Source organism: Dermochelys coriacea, chromosome 4 (assembly GCF_009764565.3).
Source record: "Dermochelys coriacea isolate rDerCor1 chromosome 4, rDerCor1.pri.v4, whole genome shotgun sequence".
In the NCBI taxonomy this organism is placed as follows: domain Eukaryota; kingdom Metazoa; phylum Chordata; order Testudines; family Dermochelyidae; genus Dermochelys; species Dermochelys coriacea.
Window position 1 is genome coordinate 124725578 of NC_050071.1, and position 18646 is coordinate 124744223.

Below are 18646 nucleotides of genomic sequence, written 5' to 3' on the forward strand. Positions count from 1 at the left end.
AAAATTGTCAAAGCACCTAAGTGATTTAGGAGCCTAAGTCTCCCTTTCCAAAGTAACTTAGGCCCTTAGGAGCCTATGAGACTTTTGAAAAGGGGATCTAAGGCCAGATTTTAAAAGTTGTTTAGGCACCTAAAGATAGGCATCTAGTGTGTTTTCAAAAGTTCTTAGGCATCTAACACCCATTGATTTATCTGGGAGTTAGTAACCTCAGCCCTTTTGAAAATCCCGGTAGCCACCTATCTCATCTTAAGATGCCTAAATACTTTTAAGAACCTGCAGGCATGTTTGAAAATTTTATCCTAGACTTCAATAAATTAGCAGTTCAAAGTTAACAGCAAGAAGCATATAAGGAACTTGCCTGTTATTTTCTTCATACAGTGATAAATGCACAGTCCTTATGATTTCCACAGTCATAAATTGGAATTATCATTTTCCCTTGAACACTAATGTTATTACATATACTTAAAAAGTTGACATACCCTCTGCTTCGTCCAAATTAATTTTCTGATATTTTTTTCCCCCAATCTTTGCAAGAGATTCTTCTCTCTTTGATAGCCGAGCATCCCTAGCATTTTTTCCATTTTCGCCTTTTATTTTAATTGAATTAGACTTTCCTAGAGTTCTTCCCTCTCCCTGCATTAGAAGGAAAGTTAAAGTACTTCTTACAATTAGGATAGACCACAATATGTGCGTAATAGATTCTAAGTGAATAAAAAGGATATTTTATAAACAGATCTCTCTGATTAAAAATATACAACAAATGTTATAGCTTAATCATGACAAAAAAGATTTAACACTACACACCAAAAAAGAAAAAATCCCATTTATAAAGAGCAAATTGCTTGCACAGTAAAATTTACATTAAAGTAGTAGGCTCAAGTACTTGCCTTGGCTTTCCAAGAAAGTTAATGGGTTTTGATAAAGATGATCCACTCAGCTGATATAGAAAGCCAAGAATATAAAAGCCATAAAACACTCACTGCTACTCAATTCATTGCTGCACACTGGTGAAAAAGCAGGATTAAACGTGCACAGATGAAGTCTGACAGAAAGAATAGGATGATTTATAGCTGCAGCCAATTCAATTAGGTAATCTGGACACTGTTTTTAGCATAGATACTTGAAGCTTCTACTTTATGATGAGAGAAGAAAATAAAAGGTAATCTGAGTGGCAGAAATCATTTAAGAAAAACTTACTGTAGATGACTGATTTCTTGAAGTGGAAGTTACAACTGTACTTTGTTTTACTGGGGCGCCTTTTTGTCTGTCTGTGAACATTAAACATAAAAATGTCTTCTATAATTATAAACATATCACTTCAGCATAATATTAACATTTAAAACACAATGACACATAAAATATCCTGCTATGGGGCCCCCCAGAACAAGCTCTAGTAAAATCAGGGAAGATCAAACTTGACATCCCCAATATTTTTAAGTTAAATCAAGCAGAAAACAACTTAGTCTTTCCTGGATTTTCTGGTGCTTTCAAATCATATGTATTATGAGTTTTTACACCTTTACTGAAAAGACATGGCAGTGGTCAAAAAGCTAAAGGGAAGACATCTTTTCTTCACAATATTCATAAGTCATTGAGTACAACAGCTGTTAACAAAATACATGAAAAGCAATGAGTGAGTAAAAATCTCTCTCCCTCTCCGTTGCTAAACTTTCAATTTTCTTGAGTTCTGTGATGGCATAATTTCACTAGATCTGCAGTCACAGGATTCAGTTTAGATGAAAACAGAGTCTTTTTTTAAAAATAGCAGATGCAGAAATATCCATTAAGAAACCCCCAAATCCTTTCAGATCTGCTTTGTGCATCAACTTCCCTTTGGGAATCTCAATTTTTTCTCCATACACTGTTAAAGTAAGCTCAGGGCTGCTTTAATTTACATCTGCCGGCAACAGACACAAAGGGCCAAAACCAGCTCAGGATCTGCTTGATGTAGGTTCATCCTGACAAAGCACTCTCTCTTTAATCATGCATCTTTTCTCCTGGTGTATCAGGAAGCAGATGTGGCATGAGACTGCCTATGTTGATTCTATGCTGCTCCAGGATCATCTTTCTACTGTGGTGATTCTCTGATGATTTACGCATGTTTAATGCCCAAAATAACCTGGCAGTGTAGAAAGAAGTGGGTCATTTGTGCCTAGTTCCTATATAACACTACCAATAGGGTATAGAAGTTTTAAGGTAAATTACATTTTGTGGTCTGTCTCTCTGCAAAATGATTGGACGGATGACTCTAATCCCCAAACAAAGTGATAAAATCTGACTCCCCTTCCCCCCAGCCACATACAGCTCACTTTATTTTATTCATTTCCCGTACAAGATCCACCATTCTAAACATTTAATTTAATCTAATCTAAATCCACGAACAAAATCACGTGTTTTTTATCCATAAAGGGGGATATTAATGGTACATGGAACCTTTAATCTCCAGGCCCCTGGTCTGAATCCAGTGAAGGTCAGTAGTGACAAAAAATAATTATTTAACTGCTGTTCTCTGGTCAATTTGAAGTGAATTAAGTCTTAGTTCAGCTTCTATTTCACAGAGATCCACCACCTCAAAAAATCACAATTGGCACTCTTTTTGCCAGTCTCTGCAGAGCCCAAGGATTGCATAGAGATGGAGACAGACTGCACTATCTTCTCACCTTACATGATCCATCTCTCCAGCAGTTGTAGCTGATACCCTAAGTTGTACCTGTCCTGTGGTAAAAGAGAGAACTTCATTCTCTAATGAACTAAGTGCTTGTAGGGTACTAAGGAGAAAAAATATTTTTTTAAACAGTTACAAACTTTGCTACAAGATGAAAAGTCACATGTTTACCTTTAATTCCTATAAAATGTTTTCCCATTCTATCCTATAAATCAAATCCTTCAACCTAACACCATTTACTTCATGTAAATTTATTTTTTCTATGAATGTAAAGTCAGGCTTGATGAGGCTCGTTAAGCACTTCATAAAAATTTTCAGAACCTCTTACCTCTTCCTTTTGTTGGCTCTTTTTCATATAATACAACTCGTTGACCATCCAGATTAGATATAGGGACACCAAGATCTAGTGGTTCCTGCTCACCATTCTGAAGTTAGATCACAGTTTGTGTAAAATAGAGAAAAACTATGGTTTTCAAAACAACTTGAATTTACAACTTGGTATTTAAAATAGAACACTAGCTAATACAGTTATACTTCAGCGTACCCCCAAGAATCCTCTGCTATCTTCCCTATAATTTTCAGACCAACACTGTCTATAATTGCTTTGATCATAATGGACACGAGTCATTTGTCTGAAGCGTATTATGGACTGGCCAGTCTGACAACCCAAAGGTAGACCTATAAGCTGTCAACAGTCTGGAGCTGATTTCTGTGCTTTCCAGGTTGATAGCGGCAACAGTTTTAATTGCTCTCAAATAACACCTTCTGGCTGACAGAGGAATGGAAAGAATGGACTATGGAGGAGGCTTATGTTCAGCCTTCCTCAGTTGGGATGTTTTGGTCTGAAATGAAGCCTTTTAAAAGGGAGCAGGGATGGGGGGGCACAGAAGGCTAAGATAAAGCAGGCCCAGACAAAGCCATAGTCAAACTATCTGAAGAATGAAGGCTATGACTATTACATATTCTCATCCCAAAACACAGGCAGTTACAGAATACATTTTCATGCATAAAGATGAGCCTATACTAAATTTCTTGGAATACTCTATACTCTTTTCCAGACAAGCAATACTACAGATTTTACACCAGGGGTGGGCAAACTTTTTGGCCCGAGGGCCACACCTGGGTATGGAAATTGTATGGCAAGCCATGAATGCTCACGACATTGGGGGTTGCGGTGCGGAAGGGGGTGATGGTTCCAGCTGGGGATACGGGCTCTGGGGTTAGGGGCACAGGAGAGCACTCCGGGCTGGGACCGAGGGGTTTGGAGGGCAGGAGGGGGATCAGGGCTGAGGCAGAGAATTGGGGCACTGGAGGCAGTCAGGGATGTAGGCTCTGAGCGGCACTTTCTTCTAGTAGCTCCCAGAAGCAGTGAGACATCCTCTGCCTCCAGCTCCCACGCAGAGGCGTGGCCAGGCAGCTCTGAGTGCTGCCCCATCCGCAGGCACCATCCCTGCAGCTCCCATTGGCTGCGTTTCCTGGGAATGGGAGCTGCGGGGGCCAGCGTGTGAAGCCCCCCTGCTGCACCTACGCGTAGGAGCCAGAGGGGGTACATGCTGATGCTTCCAGGAGACACGGGGAGTGGGGCAAGCCCCCAATCCTGCTCCCCGGCGGGAGCTTAGGGCCAGATTAAAAAGTCTAGAGGGCCGGATGAGGCCTTGGGCCGCAGTTCACCCACCCCTGTTTTACACCAAAAGATACTTACTAGTTTTGCCACAAGTTCATTAAGATTTAAGCCATATTTTGCAACCACAGGCCGTAGAACTTCCGTTACTGGCTTAGTGGGTTTAGCCTTCAAACCAACTGATCTATTGATTGGAACAAGATCCAGCCTGAAACATATCAAATGTTGCAATAAGTGTTTGCTATTCAAATAAACCAAAAGTGAAAATGTTTGTAATCTAATCTTGGAACCAAATAAAGTGAGTTTGGATATAGTGTACTTCCATTAATAAGCAAAAATCTTCCCCACTCTTCTGCAAGCGCAGAGCACCTTCAGCACAGTGGAATCATTGCTGTTTCAGCAGTCAGAGTGAGGAAAAGTCAGGGGCCCACATACATCTGTAGTGACTCCTAGAGTAGCTACACAGAGTCTTCAGTCTTTTCCCTCTTTCTATAGAGGCTACTCGGACCATTATGATACAGCAGCTGTGGAGTAACTCTGTTCCTGTTCTACTGACTGGTAAGTGGGAGTGTCACAGGGCAGAGGTATAAAACCTTTGGATGCCCTGCTAAAGACCTGGCTTCCCCCTGCTTCCCTATAGGGTGGTTGGTTACATGTGCCAAGACCCTTAGCCGAGAGCCCAGCTTCAGGCCCTAACGAGGGCAGGCTCTATGTAATCTGCTGAGCCAAGTGGAACCAGCTGGGTGGATGATTGGGAAGAAGTATAAACCCAGGGAAGAGCTCAGTGAGGGGAGGCTAGCCAGGCAGGAGAATAGGAGGGTTGTGGCGCTGTCTCTGCTGGCTGACACAAGTCTCAAAGGCTAGAGGACCCAGTGAGGGGTCGAAGCGGGGACCGGTGTTGGGGGAATTGGGACTGTACAGCCACTGTAAATAAAAGAAAATGGGTGAAGCACCTACAAGAGGCGTCTGAGACCCTTTCTTTTGCCAGCCCAAGCACAGGGCGCAGGGACAAGGGGAAGGAAACTTGTGCTGCCCTGTGACATGGAGAAAAATAGTTTTCCCCACCTCTCCTAAGGAGGTCCATGACATCCAGCCCAGCAAGTCAGGGTGGGCAATGGGGAAAGTTTTTGAACCACAGCCAAGTCTAATGAAAGTCCCAATTTATTGAACTGAAATGTATGAATTACTATTTCAGATAAAGTAAATTTATACTCAGGATGATACTATTTTGTGAGAATAATGACTTTGCTATAAGAGGATTGGTTTGAAACAGCAGTAAGAACGGCCGATAGAATGTTAACCTGTTTTGAATATTAATACACTCCTGTTCAGAATCAATTATATCATTTTATAATGCTTTAGTAAAACCACATTTGGAATAAAGTCTCAGTTTAGTTTTAAATATCAGAGGGGTAGCCGTGTTAGTCTGGATCTGTAAAAGCGGCAAAGAGTCCTGTGGCACTTTATAGACTAACTGACGTATTGGAAGATAAGCCTTTGTGGATGAATACCCACTTTGTCAGTTGAAATTATGCAATCTCTTCAAACCTAATAATTTTTGTTTTAGAGAAAGAGTAGCAACATATGGTATAACCATTTTAGAGCTAAAATAATTTGAAAACTGAACAAAGCCACAAATAATAAGATTGCTCAGAGTCTCAGCGAGAATCAGTAAATTAATGAAGACATATCCTTCTATAGAAATCAATCCTATAAAAGTAGACAAGTAACATAGATAAAATAAAGAAAATATTAATTAAAAGAGCGAAGGACTGCTGGGAAATTAAAGTATTTCTATCTTTAAAAATGTGGTCTAAGAGTAAAATAAAGCTAAATAAATAACTTTGTCAAGCAAGTTATTGAATGGGACAAATAGGTTCATCGAATACCAGGTTTGGAAGGGACCTCAGGAGGTCATCTAGTCCAACCCCCTGCTCAAACCAAGACCCATCCCTAATTTTTTTGCCCTAGATCCCTAAATGGCCCCCTCAAGGATTGAACTCACAACCCTGAGTTTAGCAGGCCAATGCTCAAACCACTGAGCTATCCCTCCCCCTAACTTATAACATGTTGACTGTTTATAAGGATGTAAAAACTGATGGGCAGACTATTAACCTAGTGTGCTCCAAGGAATATAAAATTATGCCTCTTCCATTTCTAATTCCATTAGTCTTCTCCTTTATTTTCAATATAGTTTCTCCATGTTAAACATTGTATGTGCACCACACCATCAAGCCAGAATTCTTAGAAAACAGTGGCCACCGTAGCCACATATGTACTTCCTGATGGTACCATGTGTTCAGCTGGACGGTATATAAAAATGGAACTACAATCAAAGAGATATAAAACTGTTATAGACAGACAGGTTGAAGGGGAACAATTTTCTTATTATGCTTGATTGTAACATCAGCATTTCCCCTGTACATTTGAGAAAAAAAATAATTGACCATTGGAGACTGTGATTTGTTATAGATTTCTATAAAGATTAATTCTAAACTTAACTATTTAAGATTGCTAGGCAGCACTCCAGTTTCACATGTAAGAGAGAAACAGAAACAAGATAGCGATGAACAGAGGATATTTATCTTTGGAGGAAGTATGTTTTAAGTACTCCATTGCAGAAAAGCTAAATTAATTCTTTGCATCAGCCGTCACTGCAGAGGATGTGAGTGATTCCCACATCTGAGCACTCTTTTTCGGTGACAAATCTGAGGAACTGTATCAGACTGAGGTGTCAGTAGAGGAGGTTTTGGAACAAACTGATAAATTAAACAGTAATAAGTCACCAGACCGGATGGTATTCACTCAAGAGGAATTCAAATACAAAATTGCAGAACTACTAAGTATGGTATGTAACATAACATTAAAATCGGTGTCTAATCCAGTTGACTGGAGGATAGCTAATGTGACACCAGTTTTTAAAAAAGGCTCCAGATGTGATCCTGGCAATTACAGGCCGGTAAGCCTAACTTCAGAACCAGGAAAATTGCTTGAAACTATATTAAAGAACAGAATGATGAGACACACAGATTAACACAATTTGTTGGGGAAGAGTCAAAATGGCTTTTATAAAAGGAAATCATCCCTCAGCAATCTATTAGAATTCTTTGACAACCGTTATCCAGTGGAGTTAATGTGCTAAGACTTTCAGAAAGCCTTTGACAAGGTCCCTGACCAAAGGCTCTTGAGCAAAGTACATGGTCATGGGATTAGAGCAGGGGTGGGCAAACTCTTTGGCCCGAGAGCCACCTCTGGGTTTGGAAATTGTATTGCAGGCCATGAATGCTCACGAAATTGGGGGTTGGGGTTCGGGGAGGGGGTTGAGGGCTCCGGCTGGGGGTTGCAGGCTCTGGGGATGAAGGGGTGGGGGTGCAGGAGGGTGCTCTGGGCTGGGACCGAGGAGTTCGGAGGGCAGGAGGGGGATCAGGGCTGGGGAAGGAGGTTGGGGGGGAAGAAGGGGGTCAGGGGTGCAGGCTCCGAGCAGTGCTTACCTCAAGCAGCTCCCAGAAGCAGTGGCATGTCTCCTCTCCAGCTCTGCGCACTGCCCTGTCTGCAAGCGCTGCCCCTGCAGTTCCCATTGGCTGCAGTTCCCAGACAATAGGAGCTACAGGGGCGGCACTTGGGGTGGGGGCAGCATGCGGCGCCCCTTGGCTGCCCTGACACACAGGAGCCAGAGTGGGAACATGCCACTGCTTCTGGGAGCCACGTAGAGCGGGGCAAGTCCCTGACCCTGCTCTCCAGCTGGAGCACCAGAGCAGGGCAAGCCCCAGAACCTGCTCCCCTGCAGGAGCTCAAGGGCTGGATGCGGCCCCTGGCCATAGTTTCCCCACCCCTGGATAAGAGGGAAGGTCCTCTTATGGATCAGTAACTGGTTAAAAGATAGGAAACAAAGGGTAGGAATAAATGGTTAGTTTTCAGAATGGAGACAGGTAAAAATGATGGGGTCTAAATTAGCTATTACCACTCAAGAAAGAGATCATGGAGTCATTGTGGATAGTTCTCTGAAAACCACCACTCAATGTGCAGCGGCAGTCAAAAAAGCGAACAGAACGTTGGGAATCATTAAGTAAGAGATAGATAATAAGACAGAAAATATTATATTGCCTCTATATAAATCCATGGTACGCTCACATCTTGAACACTGCATGCAGATGTGGTCACCCCATATCAAAAAGATATATTAGAATTAAAAAAGATTCAGAAAATGGCAACAAAAATGATCAGGGGTATGGAAGGGCTTCCATATGAATAGTGATTAATAAGATTGGGCATTTTTGAGCTTGGGAAAGGGATGACTAAGGGGGGATATGATAGAGGTCTATAAAATCATGACTGGTGTGGAGAAAGTAAATAAGGAACTATTATTTACTCCTTCTTATAACACAAGAACTAGGGGTCACCAAATGAAATTAATAGACAGCAGGTTTAAAACAAACAAAAGGAAATATTTTTTCACATAACGCACAGTCAACCTATGGAACTCCTTGCTAGAGGATGTTGTGAAGGCCAAGACTATAACAGGGTTCAAAAAAGAACTAAATAAGTTCATGGAGGATAGGTCCATCAAGGGCTATTAGCCAGGATGGGTAGGGATGGTGTCCCTAGTTTCGGTTTGCCAGAAGCTGGGAATGAGCGACAGGGAATGGACCACTAAAGGATTACCTGTTCTGTTCATTCGCTCATTGGCCACTGTCAGAAGACAGGATACTGGGTTAGATTGACCTTTGGTCTGACCCAGTATGGCTGTTCTTAAGTAGTTTCAGATAGTTTAAAACTATCTACTAGCTCAACTTTTTTATATATAGCTTGCATGAAGTATTATTTCATTTTGAGATAAATCTAAAAAAAACAGATTAATATGTTCTAAAATAATTTTTAAAAAAATACATGGGGAATACAGGTGTCCCCCCCCACTCTCCTGCTGGTAATAGCTCACCTTACCTGATCACTCTCATTACAGTGTGTATGGTAACACCCATTGTTTCATGTTCTCTGTGTATATAAATCTCCCCACTGTATTTTCCACTGAATGCATCTGATGAAGTGAGCTGTAGCTCACGAAAGCTTATGCTCAAATAAATTTGTTAGTCTCTAAGGTGCCACAAGCATACCAAATGTTATTCTGTGTTACACTCGTCTTTATTTTATTGAACAGATATAACTCAGAATGCATTCTGGAGCATTTACATTAGCTGGAGTGGAAAATGTCACAAAAAGATAATATTTTTTCTCTTACCGAAATAAAGTACGCTTTTCTAAACGTAGATCCCGAGAATCCAAGATGCTACTGTCTTGATGCAATACAAGTGGCTATAGAGCATATGGTTGGAACAAAAGAAGAGAAAATGTGTTAAACTGGGAACATGTCACTTGTTATACATCATTTAACAATATGTAACAGCTGTGCAGAACAAAAGAAGCCATTTTAAAATTAGCCCAGGAAGAGAGACAGAACCATTATTAAGCTTTGTGTGTATGGCTATTATTGTATTAATTTACAGCAAGCAACATGATTAGTTTCTTTTTTTCTCTGGCTAGTTCCAAAAGACATAGAGGCCAATCCTGTGAGGTGCTTAGCAATTCCCGACTCCCATTAAAGTCAATGGGTATTGAGAGCTCTCAGCATCTCATACAAGGCCTGGGCATGTAAACATAAGGGGCTGAACAAACAGAATGTACGACAAAATAATGTTGGCAGAAAGATTTAAAAGAACAGATTATTTTACAAGGAAGACAAGTAAATTAGGATTATAGTCACAGTTTTTAAATCTAGAAGGGATCGTTAGTCTTATCTCTTGCATAACACTAGACAAAATCTTCATCAAGCCCATAACTTTTTTGAACCATAGCATCTCTTGTACAAAGATATCCAGTTCTGATTTAAAGACTTCAAATGATGGAGAATCCATCACCTTGCTTCATACATTGTTCCAATGGTTAAATACCCTCATTGTTAAATAAATAAATACACACACACACACACACACACACCCCTTATTTCTGTTCTGAATTTGTCTAGCCTCAGCTTTCAATCACTGGATCTTGTTATGCCTTTTTCTGTCAGATTAAAGAGCTGTCTATCAAAAACTTCTTCTCCATGTAGATACTGTAGGCTGTTATGAAGTCACTGCTTAAACTTCTCTCAGGCAAACTAAACAGACTGAAGTTCTTAATCTTCTCCCTCTAAGACATGTTTTCCAGAACTCAACTCTTCTCGTAGCTCTCTCCTGAACCCTTCCCATTTTTTCAATATCCTTTTAAAAATGTAGTATCAGAAATGGACACAGTATTCCAGTAATGATCTCACTAATATTCTTCTATTGAGCAACACACATAAATCCCATTATTGTCAATGTGAAGTCTGAATATAAAGCGGTAGAGTATTCCCCTAAATAATCAATAATCCCATATTAGTAAACTGATTAGGAAGTCTGAGTTTTTGAAAAAAAGCATAGGAACATACAGTACCTTGTCTCCTCCAACTAAAAAAAGGTCTACTGCAGCTATGTTAATGCCATGTTTCTCACAGAGCCCAGTTAACATCTCTTTGACTGAGAATCCTGATTTAACAATCATTTTACAGGACGAGCCATCTGGAAGGTTTATACAGCAGCATTTTGAGGATTTCTCTTTATCAGGCATAGATGCAGATACCCGAGAGGCATCAGACTTGTCAGAAACAAAAATGAAAGTTAAGAACAAACACAATATTACAGTCCAACAAATCAAATTAAGCAAGGGAACACATTTTTAACCATTTTTGGGGTTTACCCTTCCTTCAGAATATTTCTATTAGTAATTGTTTTAGAATTATTTCCATTTAAGACAAAGACGCTACCACAGACCAAACTTCACAAATCTAAACATACTTTAAAAATAGCTGAATTTTTAGATGGTGTTTTGCTTTCAGAAAAAATGAGTAAATCAGAGAACTTCAATATCTTGGGGGGGGTGAAAGACAGCCCACCCTGTAGAGTAAAGTAACTTCTTGTGAAAATATATAAAGCATAAATAAAGTTGCTTAAGTTACAAATAAGTAACTGTCTACATTAACTAATTACCTGCATATGTAATGTACCACTGTTTTCCTATCACACCACTACAGATATATGAAGATTCTATGTATAAGATGACTGATGCCTAGAAAAATCAATTTTCTCAAAAATTTTCTGCCATGTTATACACATCAACCAACATCCTACAAGTAGAAATGCATCACAGAGAAATGGAAGCTGGTAGTCTATGGGCCAGAGTCACCCACACAGGTGGCAACAGGTTCCAAATTATGCCAAACTGCACTTCAAGTGCAGCCACCCCAGAAAGGGAGAAGTCAGCCCAGGGGGAAAGCAGGAGGCAGTACCACACTGCCTTCCCTGAAGTTTCCATGCAGTGTTTCTCGAACTGGAGTCCACGGACCCCTGGGGGTCCCCAAGTGTACTCCCAGGGTTCTGCAGGCCCCACTGATGAACTCCTCCCCCTCCGGAGGTGCCGTGGGCCTAAGGCAGGCTCCCTACCTGCTCTGGCTCTGCGCCGCTCCCGGAAGCAGCCGGCATGTCCCTGTGGCACCTGGGGGAATAACCGCTGGGACCTGCCCTACCAAATTCACAGTTCAATTTGGCAAATTGCACGGTCATAGGATTTAAAAAAATCTTGTATTTCACAGCTTTAGATATTTAAATCTGAAATTTCAAGGTACTGTAACTGTGGGGGTCCTGACCCAAACAGAGCTTGTGGGGGCAGTCACAAGGCTATTGTAGGGGGTCACAATATTGCCATCTTTACTTCTGTATTGCTGCTGGCAGCAGGGCTGCTTTCAGAGCCGGCTCCCAGCCAGCAGCCATGGAGCTTCCTGCAGCCGGGGGAAGTTCCCAGAGGTGGGTCTGACCTGGCCCTGGGAATGGCCTGTCCAAGGGAAGAGAAAGTCCTGTCCCTCCCTAGCCCGGCAGCTCGAGCTTATCGCACAGTAGGAGCCCCCAGTCCAGACCGTCCCCTGGCCCAGTGTTTCCCCAACCATGGAGCCATGGGCAGTTGCCCACCTATAAGGCCGGCTCTGCTTCCCCGAAAAGTGATGACCCTCTCCCATACCATGCGACTCTCACTTCTGCACTGCTGCTGACGGCGCTGCCTTCAGAGCTGGGTGCCTGGCCAGAATCCACAGCTCTCCGGCCACCCAGCTCTGAACACAGCACAGAAGTAAGGGTGTCAATACCGTGACCCTCCTTCAGTAGCCAGATTTCACGAGGAAAACCAGATTTCATAGTTCGTGATACGTTTTTCATGGCTGTGAATTTGGTAAGGCCCTAATTATAGCCACAGAAAAGTCATCTTAGTACATACAAAGTATTGTTTTTACAAGGTAATATTTTGAAGTATTTATTAAACACTCAATTTAAATGGATGCTACCAATATGGCTCTTCACTGTTTATTTCTCTGTTTACCCACTAGCATCACATATATCAACAAGAATCTGTATGATTCTTAGAATCAAATTTGTAAGTCAAAGGGGTACTGTCAGGATAAAAAAGGATATTTTAAAATTATATTATTTTATACGCTTTGTTAAAATTCACTTTAAATCTAGGGTTATATTAAATTTTAAGTTTACTTTTCATTATTTATATTGTTTACTTTGTGAATTTCATTCAGCTTGGACTGTGGAGGTGGAACTACATTGTTTATAACTACTGTGTCTTCACTTCTTGTTTCTCCACATATGAGCATGTGTTGTGGTGTTTTAGTTGCAAATGCTGCTGGGGAATGCTTCACTCTTTTATCCCTCAAACATTGGGAACAGAGTCAAGCTATAGTGACCAGGAGGAGGCACACTCAGCTTTGGGGCTGGAAAGAGCTGGGGCATCAAGGAAATGAGCTCAAAGAGGAAGTCAAGAGGAAGAGGACCTAAAGAGCAATTCAACAGGCAATTGATCATGGCAGAGTTTAAGAGCTGCAGTAGCTGGGAGGCAAGGTGGGTCAGTTTGTAAAGAGCTTTAGTGTCCTTGGATTGAAAGACCCTATAAAAACGCAAACTTTTATTATAATGTCCAAAGGAACAGGAGACTTGGGGTAGCTAGGAGACAGGATGGACAGGATAGCTTGTAGATGGCAGGACAATTTTAAAAAACAGGTATACGAAATGCATAAAAGAGATATTTATCCTTCGATTATAAGCAAGATAGTTTAGGACCACAAGTAGCACTATAAGTGTTCTTTAAAAATATTTAACTATTCATCTAACTGTCTGTTTAAACAACCAGACCCTTCTTATTTCAGAAAATGAGTATAGCTATAAAAAAAAATTTAAAGTTCAGTCTAAAAAGTATTATGAAATTTACATTCAAATACATATATACATTTTGTTTATTTATACTATTGCAGAAAAATGGGGCTATTATTGATTTCCTAGGTAACAATCACTCCCATTTTTTTTCATTCCTCTCATACTATTTGATTCTAAGGAGCTGGCCCTTACCAGTTCAAGACTTGCAGCTGACGACGTAGAGCCTTGTGATTCACGTCTGCAAAATAATCCATTGGTATGCATAGAATCTGAGAGTGGGAAAAGCAGAGTGATAAGTAGAAATGCTTGTTTTTACTATTCATTAAAGGTGCTACAAAACCTCAAGTCATCTGACTAAAACACTCATTTTCTGATCTGGGAAAGAAAAATTCCAAATCCTTGTACTATCTTCACATGCTGAACATTTAAACATCTTTTAAATGTAATTATTTATTGCTTATATAACACTACAGGTGTTCATGGCTTTTTGAAAAGACAAGGTCCCTGTTCTTGGAGGTGACTGCCTACTTTTTAAAAAATGACTACCAATTTACAATACCTTTAAGGTGCGTATCAGATCCCTGAAAATCAGGCTCTTTTAAGGTGTCTCAAGTTGGACACTCAAAAATTGAGAACTCAATCCCTTGTCACTTATTAAAGTTTAGGTCTATAACCTTAGTATCTGATTCTACAGCCCTCATTCACGTTCATGGCCCCCCGACATCAACTGGACAGCTCTCAAGGCTTTTTCAAGAACCATGGTAGGCAAATGGTGGGGAAGAAGAGACAGCAGTAAACACAATGCCTTAGAGTAGCTGACTGCTGCAGTGGATTTCAGAATTTGTAGTTTTGTTTTTGCAATTTTTTTAAAATTGTTTGCCTGTTAATTGTTTTGTGCAAACCTCTGCAGTTGCCAAAATGTGGTGCTCTTTCATTGCAATGAACTACAGAGATGCAAATACTTTCACTAATAGAAATTATTTCAAACACAGTGCAATTAGCCCAGACCTCATTTATCTAAAAATAGTTTAGTGTTGCCCTCATACAAGATCTGCAATTTTCTCAACAAAAGCTACTGACTGACTAGCAGTTGAATGAACAGACTACACAACCCAGTCTCTGCCAATTAGATTGTGTTTTAGTAACATTCGGTGCCTGTGGAATTCATTCTCCCTCCTTAAATTGTTCCTCTATGCCTCCTTCAGGGATTTTGTTTTGTTTTGTTTTTTTGTAGGGAGAAGTAATTTCCCTATCTGTAAACTAGGTTTCTACAACAAAGCACTCACCACTTTGATTCAATGAGGTTTCCTTCTGCAGTTCCAACTTACTAGACAGAGTGAAAAATTAATGGCTTGCAAAATTTCCTTTTCTCAGCTACACTCAAGTAGAGGCTGGTTTCTGTGATTTCTTCAGCTGGATTGTTCCTTAGCTTTTTAACACACTTACAGAAACAAACTTACAACTTAAAACTTACACTTACCTTACACTCGGGTAACAGACCTATAGAATAAATCCCTTCCAGAAAACATTTCTTCCTATGGAAACTGAAAGCCCATATTTTAAAATAAGGGTCTCAGAGGAACATCCCAATCATTTGTGAGAGGATATGGGAACTTGTGCACTGTGACCATGGTGCCTACAAAACACAATGCACTAACTTTCTGATGAACTATCCTGACTTGGGGGAAAGGCAACTGGAATATTTTGGTTTTTTTACTCCATGTCTCTGCTTTGTTTTATCTTAGAATCATAGAATATCAGGGTTGGAAGGGACCTCAGGAGGTCATCTAGTCCAACCCCCTGCTCAAAGCAGGACCAATCCCCAACTAAATCATCCCAGCCAGGGCTTTGTCAAGCCTGGCCTTAAAAACTTCTAAGGAAGGAGATTCCACCACCTCCCTAGGTAACGCATTCCAGTGTTTTACCATCCTCCTAGTGAAAAAGTTTTTCTTAATATCCAACCTAAACCTCCCCCACTGCAACTTGAGACCATTCCTCCTTGTTCTGTCATCTGGTACCACTGAGAACAGTCTAGATCCATCCTCTCTGGAATCCCCTTTCAGGTAGCTGAAAGCAGCTATCAAATCCCCCCTCATTCTTCTCTTCCACAGACTAAACAATCCCAGTTCCCTCAGCCTCTCCTCATAAGTCATGTGTTCCAGTCCCATAATCATTTTTGTTGTCCTCTGCTGGACTCTTTCCAATTTTTCCACATCCTTCTTGTAGTGTGGGGCCCAAAACTTGAAACAGTACTCCAGGTGAGACCTCACCAATGTCGAATGAGGGGAACGATCAAGTCCCTCGATCTGCTGGCAATGCCCCTACTTATACATCCCAAAATACCATTGGCCTTCTTGGCAACAAGGGCACACTGTTGACTCATATCCAGCTTCTCGTCCACTGTAACCCCTAGGTCCTTTTCTGCAGAATTGCTGCCAAGTCATTCGGTCCCTAGTCTGTAGTGGTGGATGGGATTCTTCCGTCCTAAGTGCAGTTGTCCTTGTTGAACCTCATCGGATTTCTTTTGGCCCAATCCTCTAATTTGTCTAGGGCCCTCTGTATCCTATCCCTACCCTCCAGCGTATCTACCTCTCCTCCCAGTTTAGTGTCATCTGCAAACTTTCTGAGGGTGCAATCCACACCATCCTCCAGATCATTTTCTAAAAGTTACTTTGCACCTGCAAGCTGAACTGCTTAAACCTGTACAACCATGCTGTAGGACTGCAGTAGGGAGGCTCCTTTGAAGAACTATTCACCCAGACAGAGAAGTGCTGGAGAGAAAGGGGCTGCCAGAAACTGGCTCAGAGATTGCGTGTGACATGTCACCTGCTGTGAATGGGAGGCAACAGTTTCAGTTCCTAATGGAACTGGCCTCATCAATCTAACCCCAAGGTAAAGTGGAGCTAAAGTCTCCTAGTCTGCCACAGATCTGCTTGTAAGGGGCCAATCTGTTTGCCCTGAGATGGAAGACAGACTCTGTAACTCTAGATCTACAGTAGTTGGTCGTGAAAGGAAGCAAAAGAGGCACCACAATTGCAGCACCATGAACTTCAGCTGAAGGAACCTGGGCATAGCCACACCTACTGCTTTATTTCCATATCTAGCTGTTTGACTCCCCCATCAAGGCCAAGGTAGGATAAGAATATAAGAGATGGTGAGAGTCAACTTACAGTGAAAGCGCATTTAAACAGCTGAGGGAAATCCCATTAGTCCAGAACATCAAAGTAATGCTACAAATTTCTCATTCCCCAGACTTTTGTCTACAGACCTCCATGACTGTTCCTGGCTATAGGGGTACATCACCATTTCCCTCTCTCCACAGCTCAGCAGATCATTAAAAATCTGCTCCAGGTCATATGTAGTAATGAGGTGTAGATTCCTTGCTGAGTGTTAATAGTGGGAGCAATTCTGTCTGTTGCTGAAGCAATCTGGCAACAAAGCAGGACTTGGAAACTCACCATTTTGGTAGTCATCATTTTCTCTTTTTTTCTGCGATCTCCCCACACTCTTACTTCTTGACCAGGAGAAAAATGTCCCTTTTTTTTTCTTCTCAGCATCTTCCTCTCCAGATTCTTCATTTAAGGACCTTCCTGACTTTGATTTTCCAATTAACTACCATCAAAACACAGATAAAACATTAGCTGGAGCACTCTTGCAAATATATTGTCTAAAGCATGGATTCTCAAACTCTCCCAAAGTGGACTATATCTTAAGAGAGAGAGAGAGTCTGGTTGATTGTCCTTTTGCCTTCTCATTATTATGTATGCCAGTTCCCCTGAGACTGGTAATCAAATAACATGCCAGCACAACAACAAAAACTGCTTATATGGAAAAGTAATATTGGGAAAAAGTGACGCAGCTGGAAACAAAAAGAAATAGCAGCATAATGTGACTAATCAGCTCTTCACAGACTACTGGCAGTCTACGGACTACAATTAGAGAACTAAAGGTTTAAAAAGGTTATTGGATTTCCATTTACTTGGTTTTAAAAAAAAATATAGAATTTCATATACTGTGTAGCAATCTACCTAGGCTTGAAATATAAATTAAAATTAAATACAGGTATCTGATAATGTCTTCCTTAACTAGCATTTACTTATGTATAACAAATAATAGTCAATGATGAAAAGTATTAATGCAGATATATTTTAATAATGTTATGCCTACATTTTCTTTTAATGAGCATTTATCTTTTTCACACTAAAATATTCTTTAAATTCTGAATTAAAGAAACAACAACCTCTACCCATAAAATAGTGGATGCTCCAAAAATACTGTGGCAGACAAAAAAGAGAGTTAAAAATTACCTTTACAGCTAAATAATGAATACTGTGGTAACATTATCTAGTTGCAAAGGTAAAACTCTCAAATTTTAAAATGGTGATCAATGATTGTGGAAATAAGAATGAGCAAAGTTCTGATTCCTATGAAAGTACTAAATAATTTTAAAGATTCCCAAGCTTTTAGAGTTTTTTAATTTTCATTTACCTAGACAAATTTTATAATAAAAAATGTTTAAACAACATGAAGAATTTGGCTGAAAACAGGCCAGGAAATTCAGACTAAACTCATAAGTTACCAGCATAGACATCCAGTCACTGCCAGGAATTCTGGCTTTCCAGATAGGACTTTTTATTAATTAATTAATTAAATTATTCTTTCGTGAATTATTTCTTCTGAAAGGTACCAGATTAATTCAAGTCCTCTTTTTCCATGGAATAGTTGCATCAGAAAAGCAAACTTCCCACATTGCCCTAACCAACATTCATAAATCATATTCTACAGCAATAACCTTTTCACTTTGAAGGTCAAATATATTATTTCAAAAATCACAGGGCAACAGTCAAAATTTAGGACAAATTCTCTGCTTCTCCGCTCAAAGGCAGCACAAAGAGAGCAGAAACCACATACAAGTCTCCAGCTGGGGATTTCACAGGTATAAGGGAATCCCAAACAGGCAAGAGACCTGGTGTAGTCAACTCTTATATGTATCATCCCACAACTCTTGGTGCAGAAGGATGTGACAGGCATAGGGAGGAGTGGGTGGAGCATGCTTGCTATCCTGCTAGCATGCTACCTTAG

At 40.6% G+C, this 18646-nt stretch overlaps 1 protein-coding gene across 14 annotated transcripts in view; it reads right to left on the bottom strand.

Annotated features, from left to right (window-relative positions):
- The window catches only part of RGS12 (regulator of G protein signaling 12), a 173554-nt gene that overhangs the window by 15404 nt on the left and 139504 nt on the right, over positions 1-18646 (bottom strand). For 11 of the 14 annotated variants that reach the window (XM_038400163.2, XM_043512523.1, XM_038400158.2 and 8 more), the window contains 8 exons: positions 17023-17176; positions 13757-13833; positions 10755-10955; positions 9523-9596; positions 4368-4494; positions 2994-3090; positions 1198-1268; positions 480-633 (listed from right to left, as the gene is read on the bottom strand). In XM_038400163.2, the coding sequence (XP_038256091.1) occupies positions 480-633; positions 1198-1268; positions 2994-3090; positions 4368-4494; positions 9523-9596; positions 10755-10955; positions 13757-13833; positions 17023-17176 (955 nt within the window). The remainder of the gene's footprint in view (positions 1-479; positions 634-1197; positions 1269-2993; positions 3091-4367; positions 4495-9522; positions 9597-10754; positions 10956-13756; positions 13834-17022; positions 17177-18646) is intronic. The other 3 variants (XM_043512525.1, XM_043512526.1, XM_038400165.2) reach the window with 1 other exon arrangement.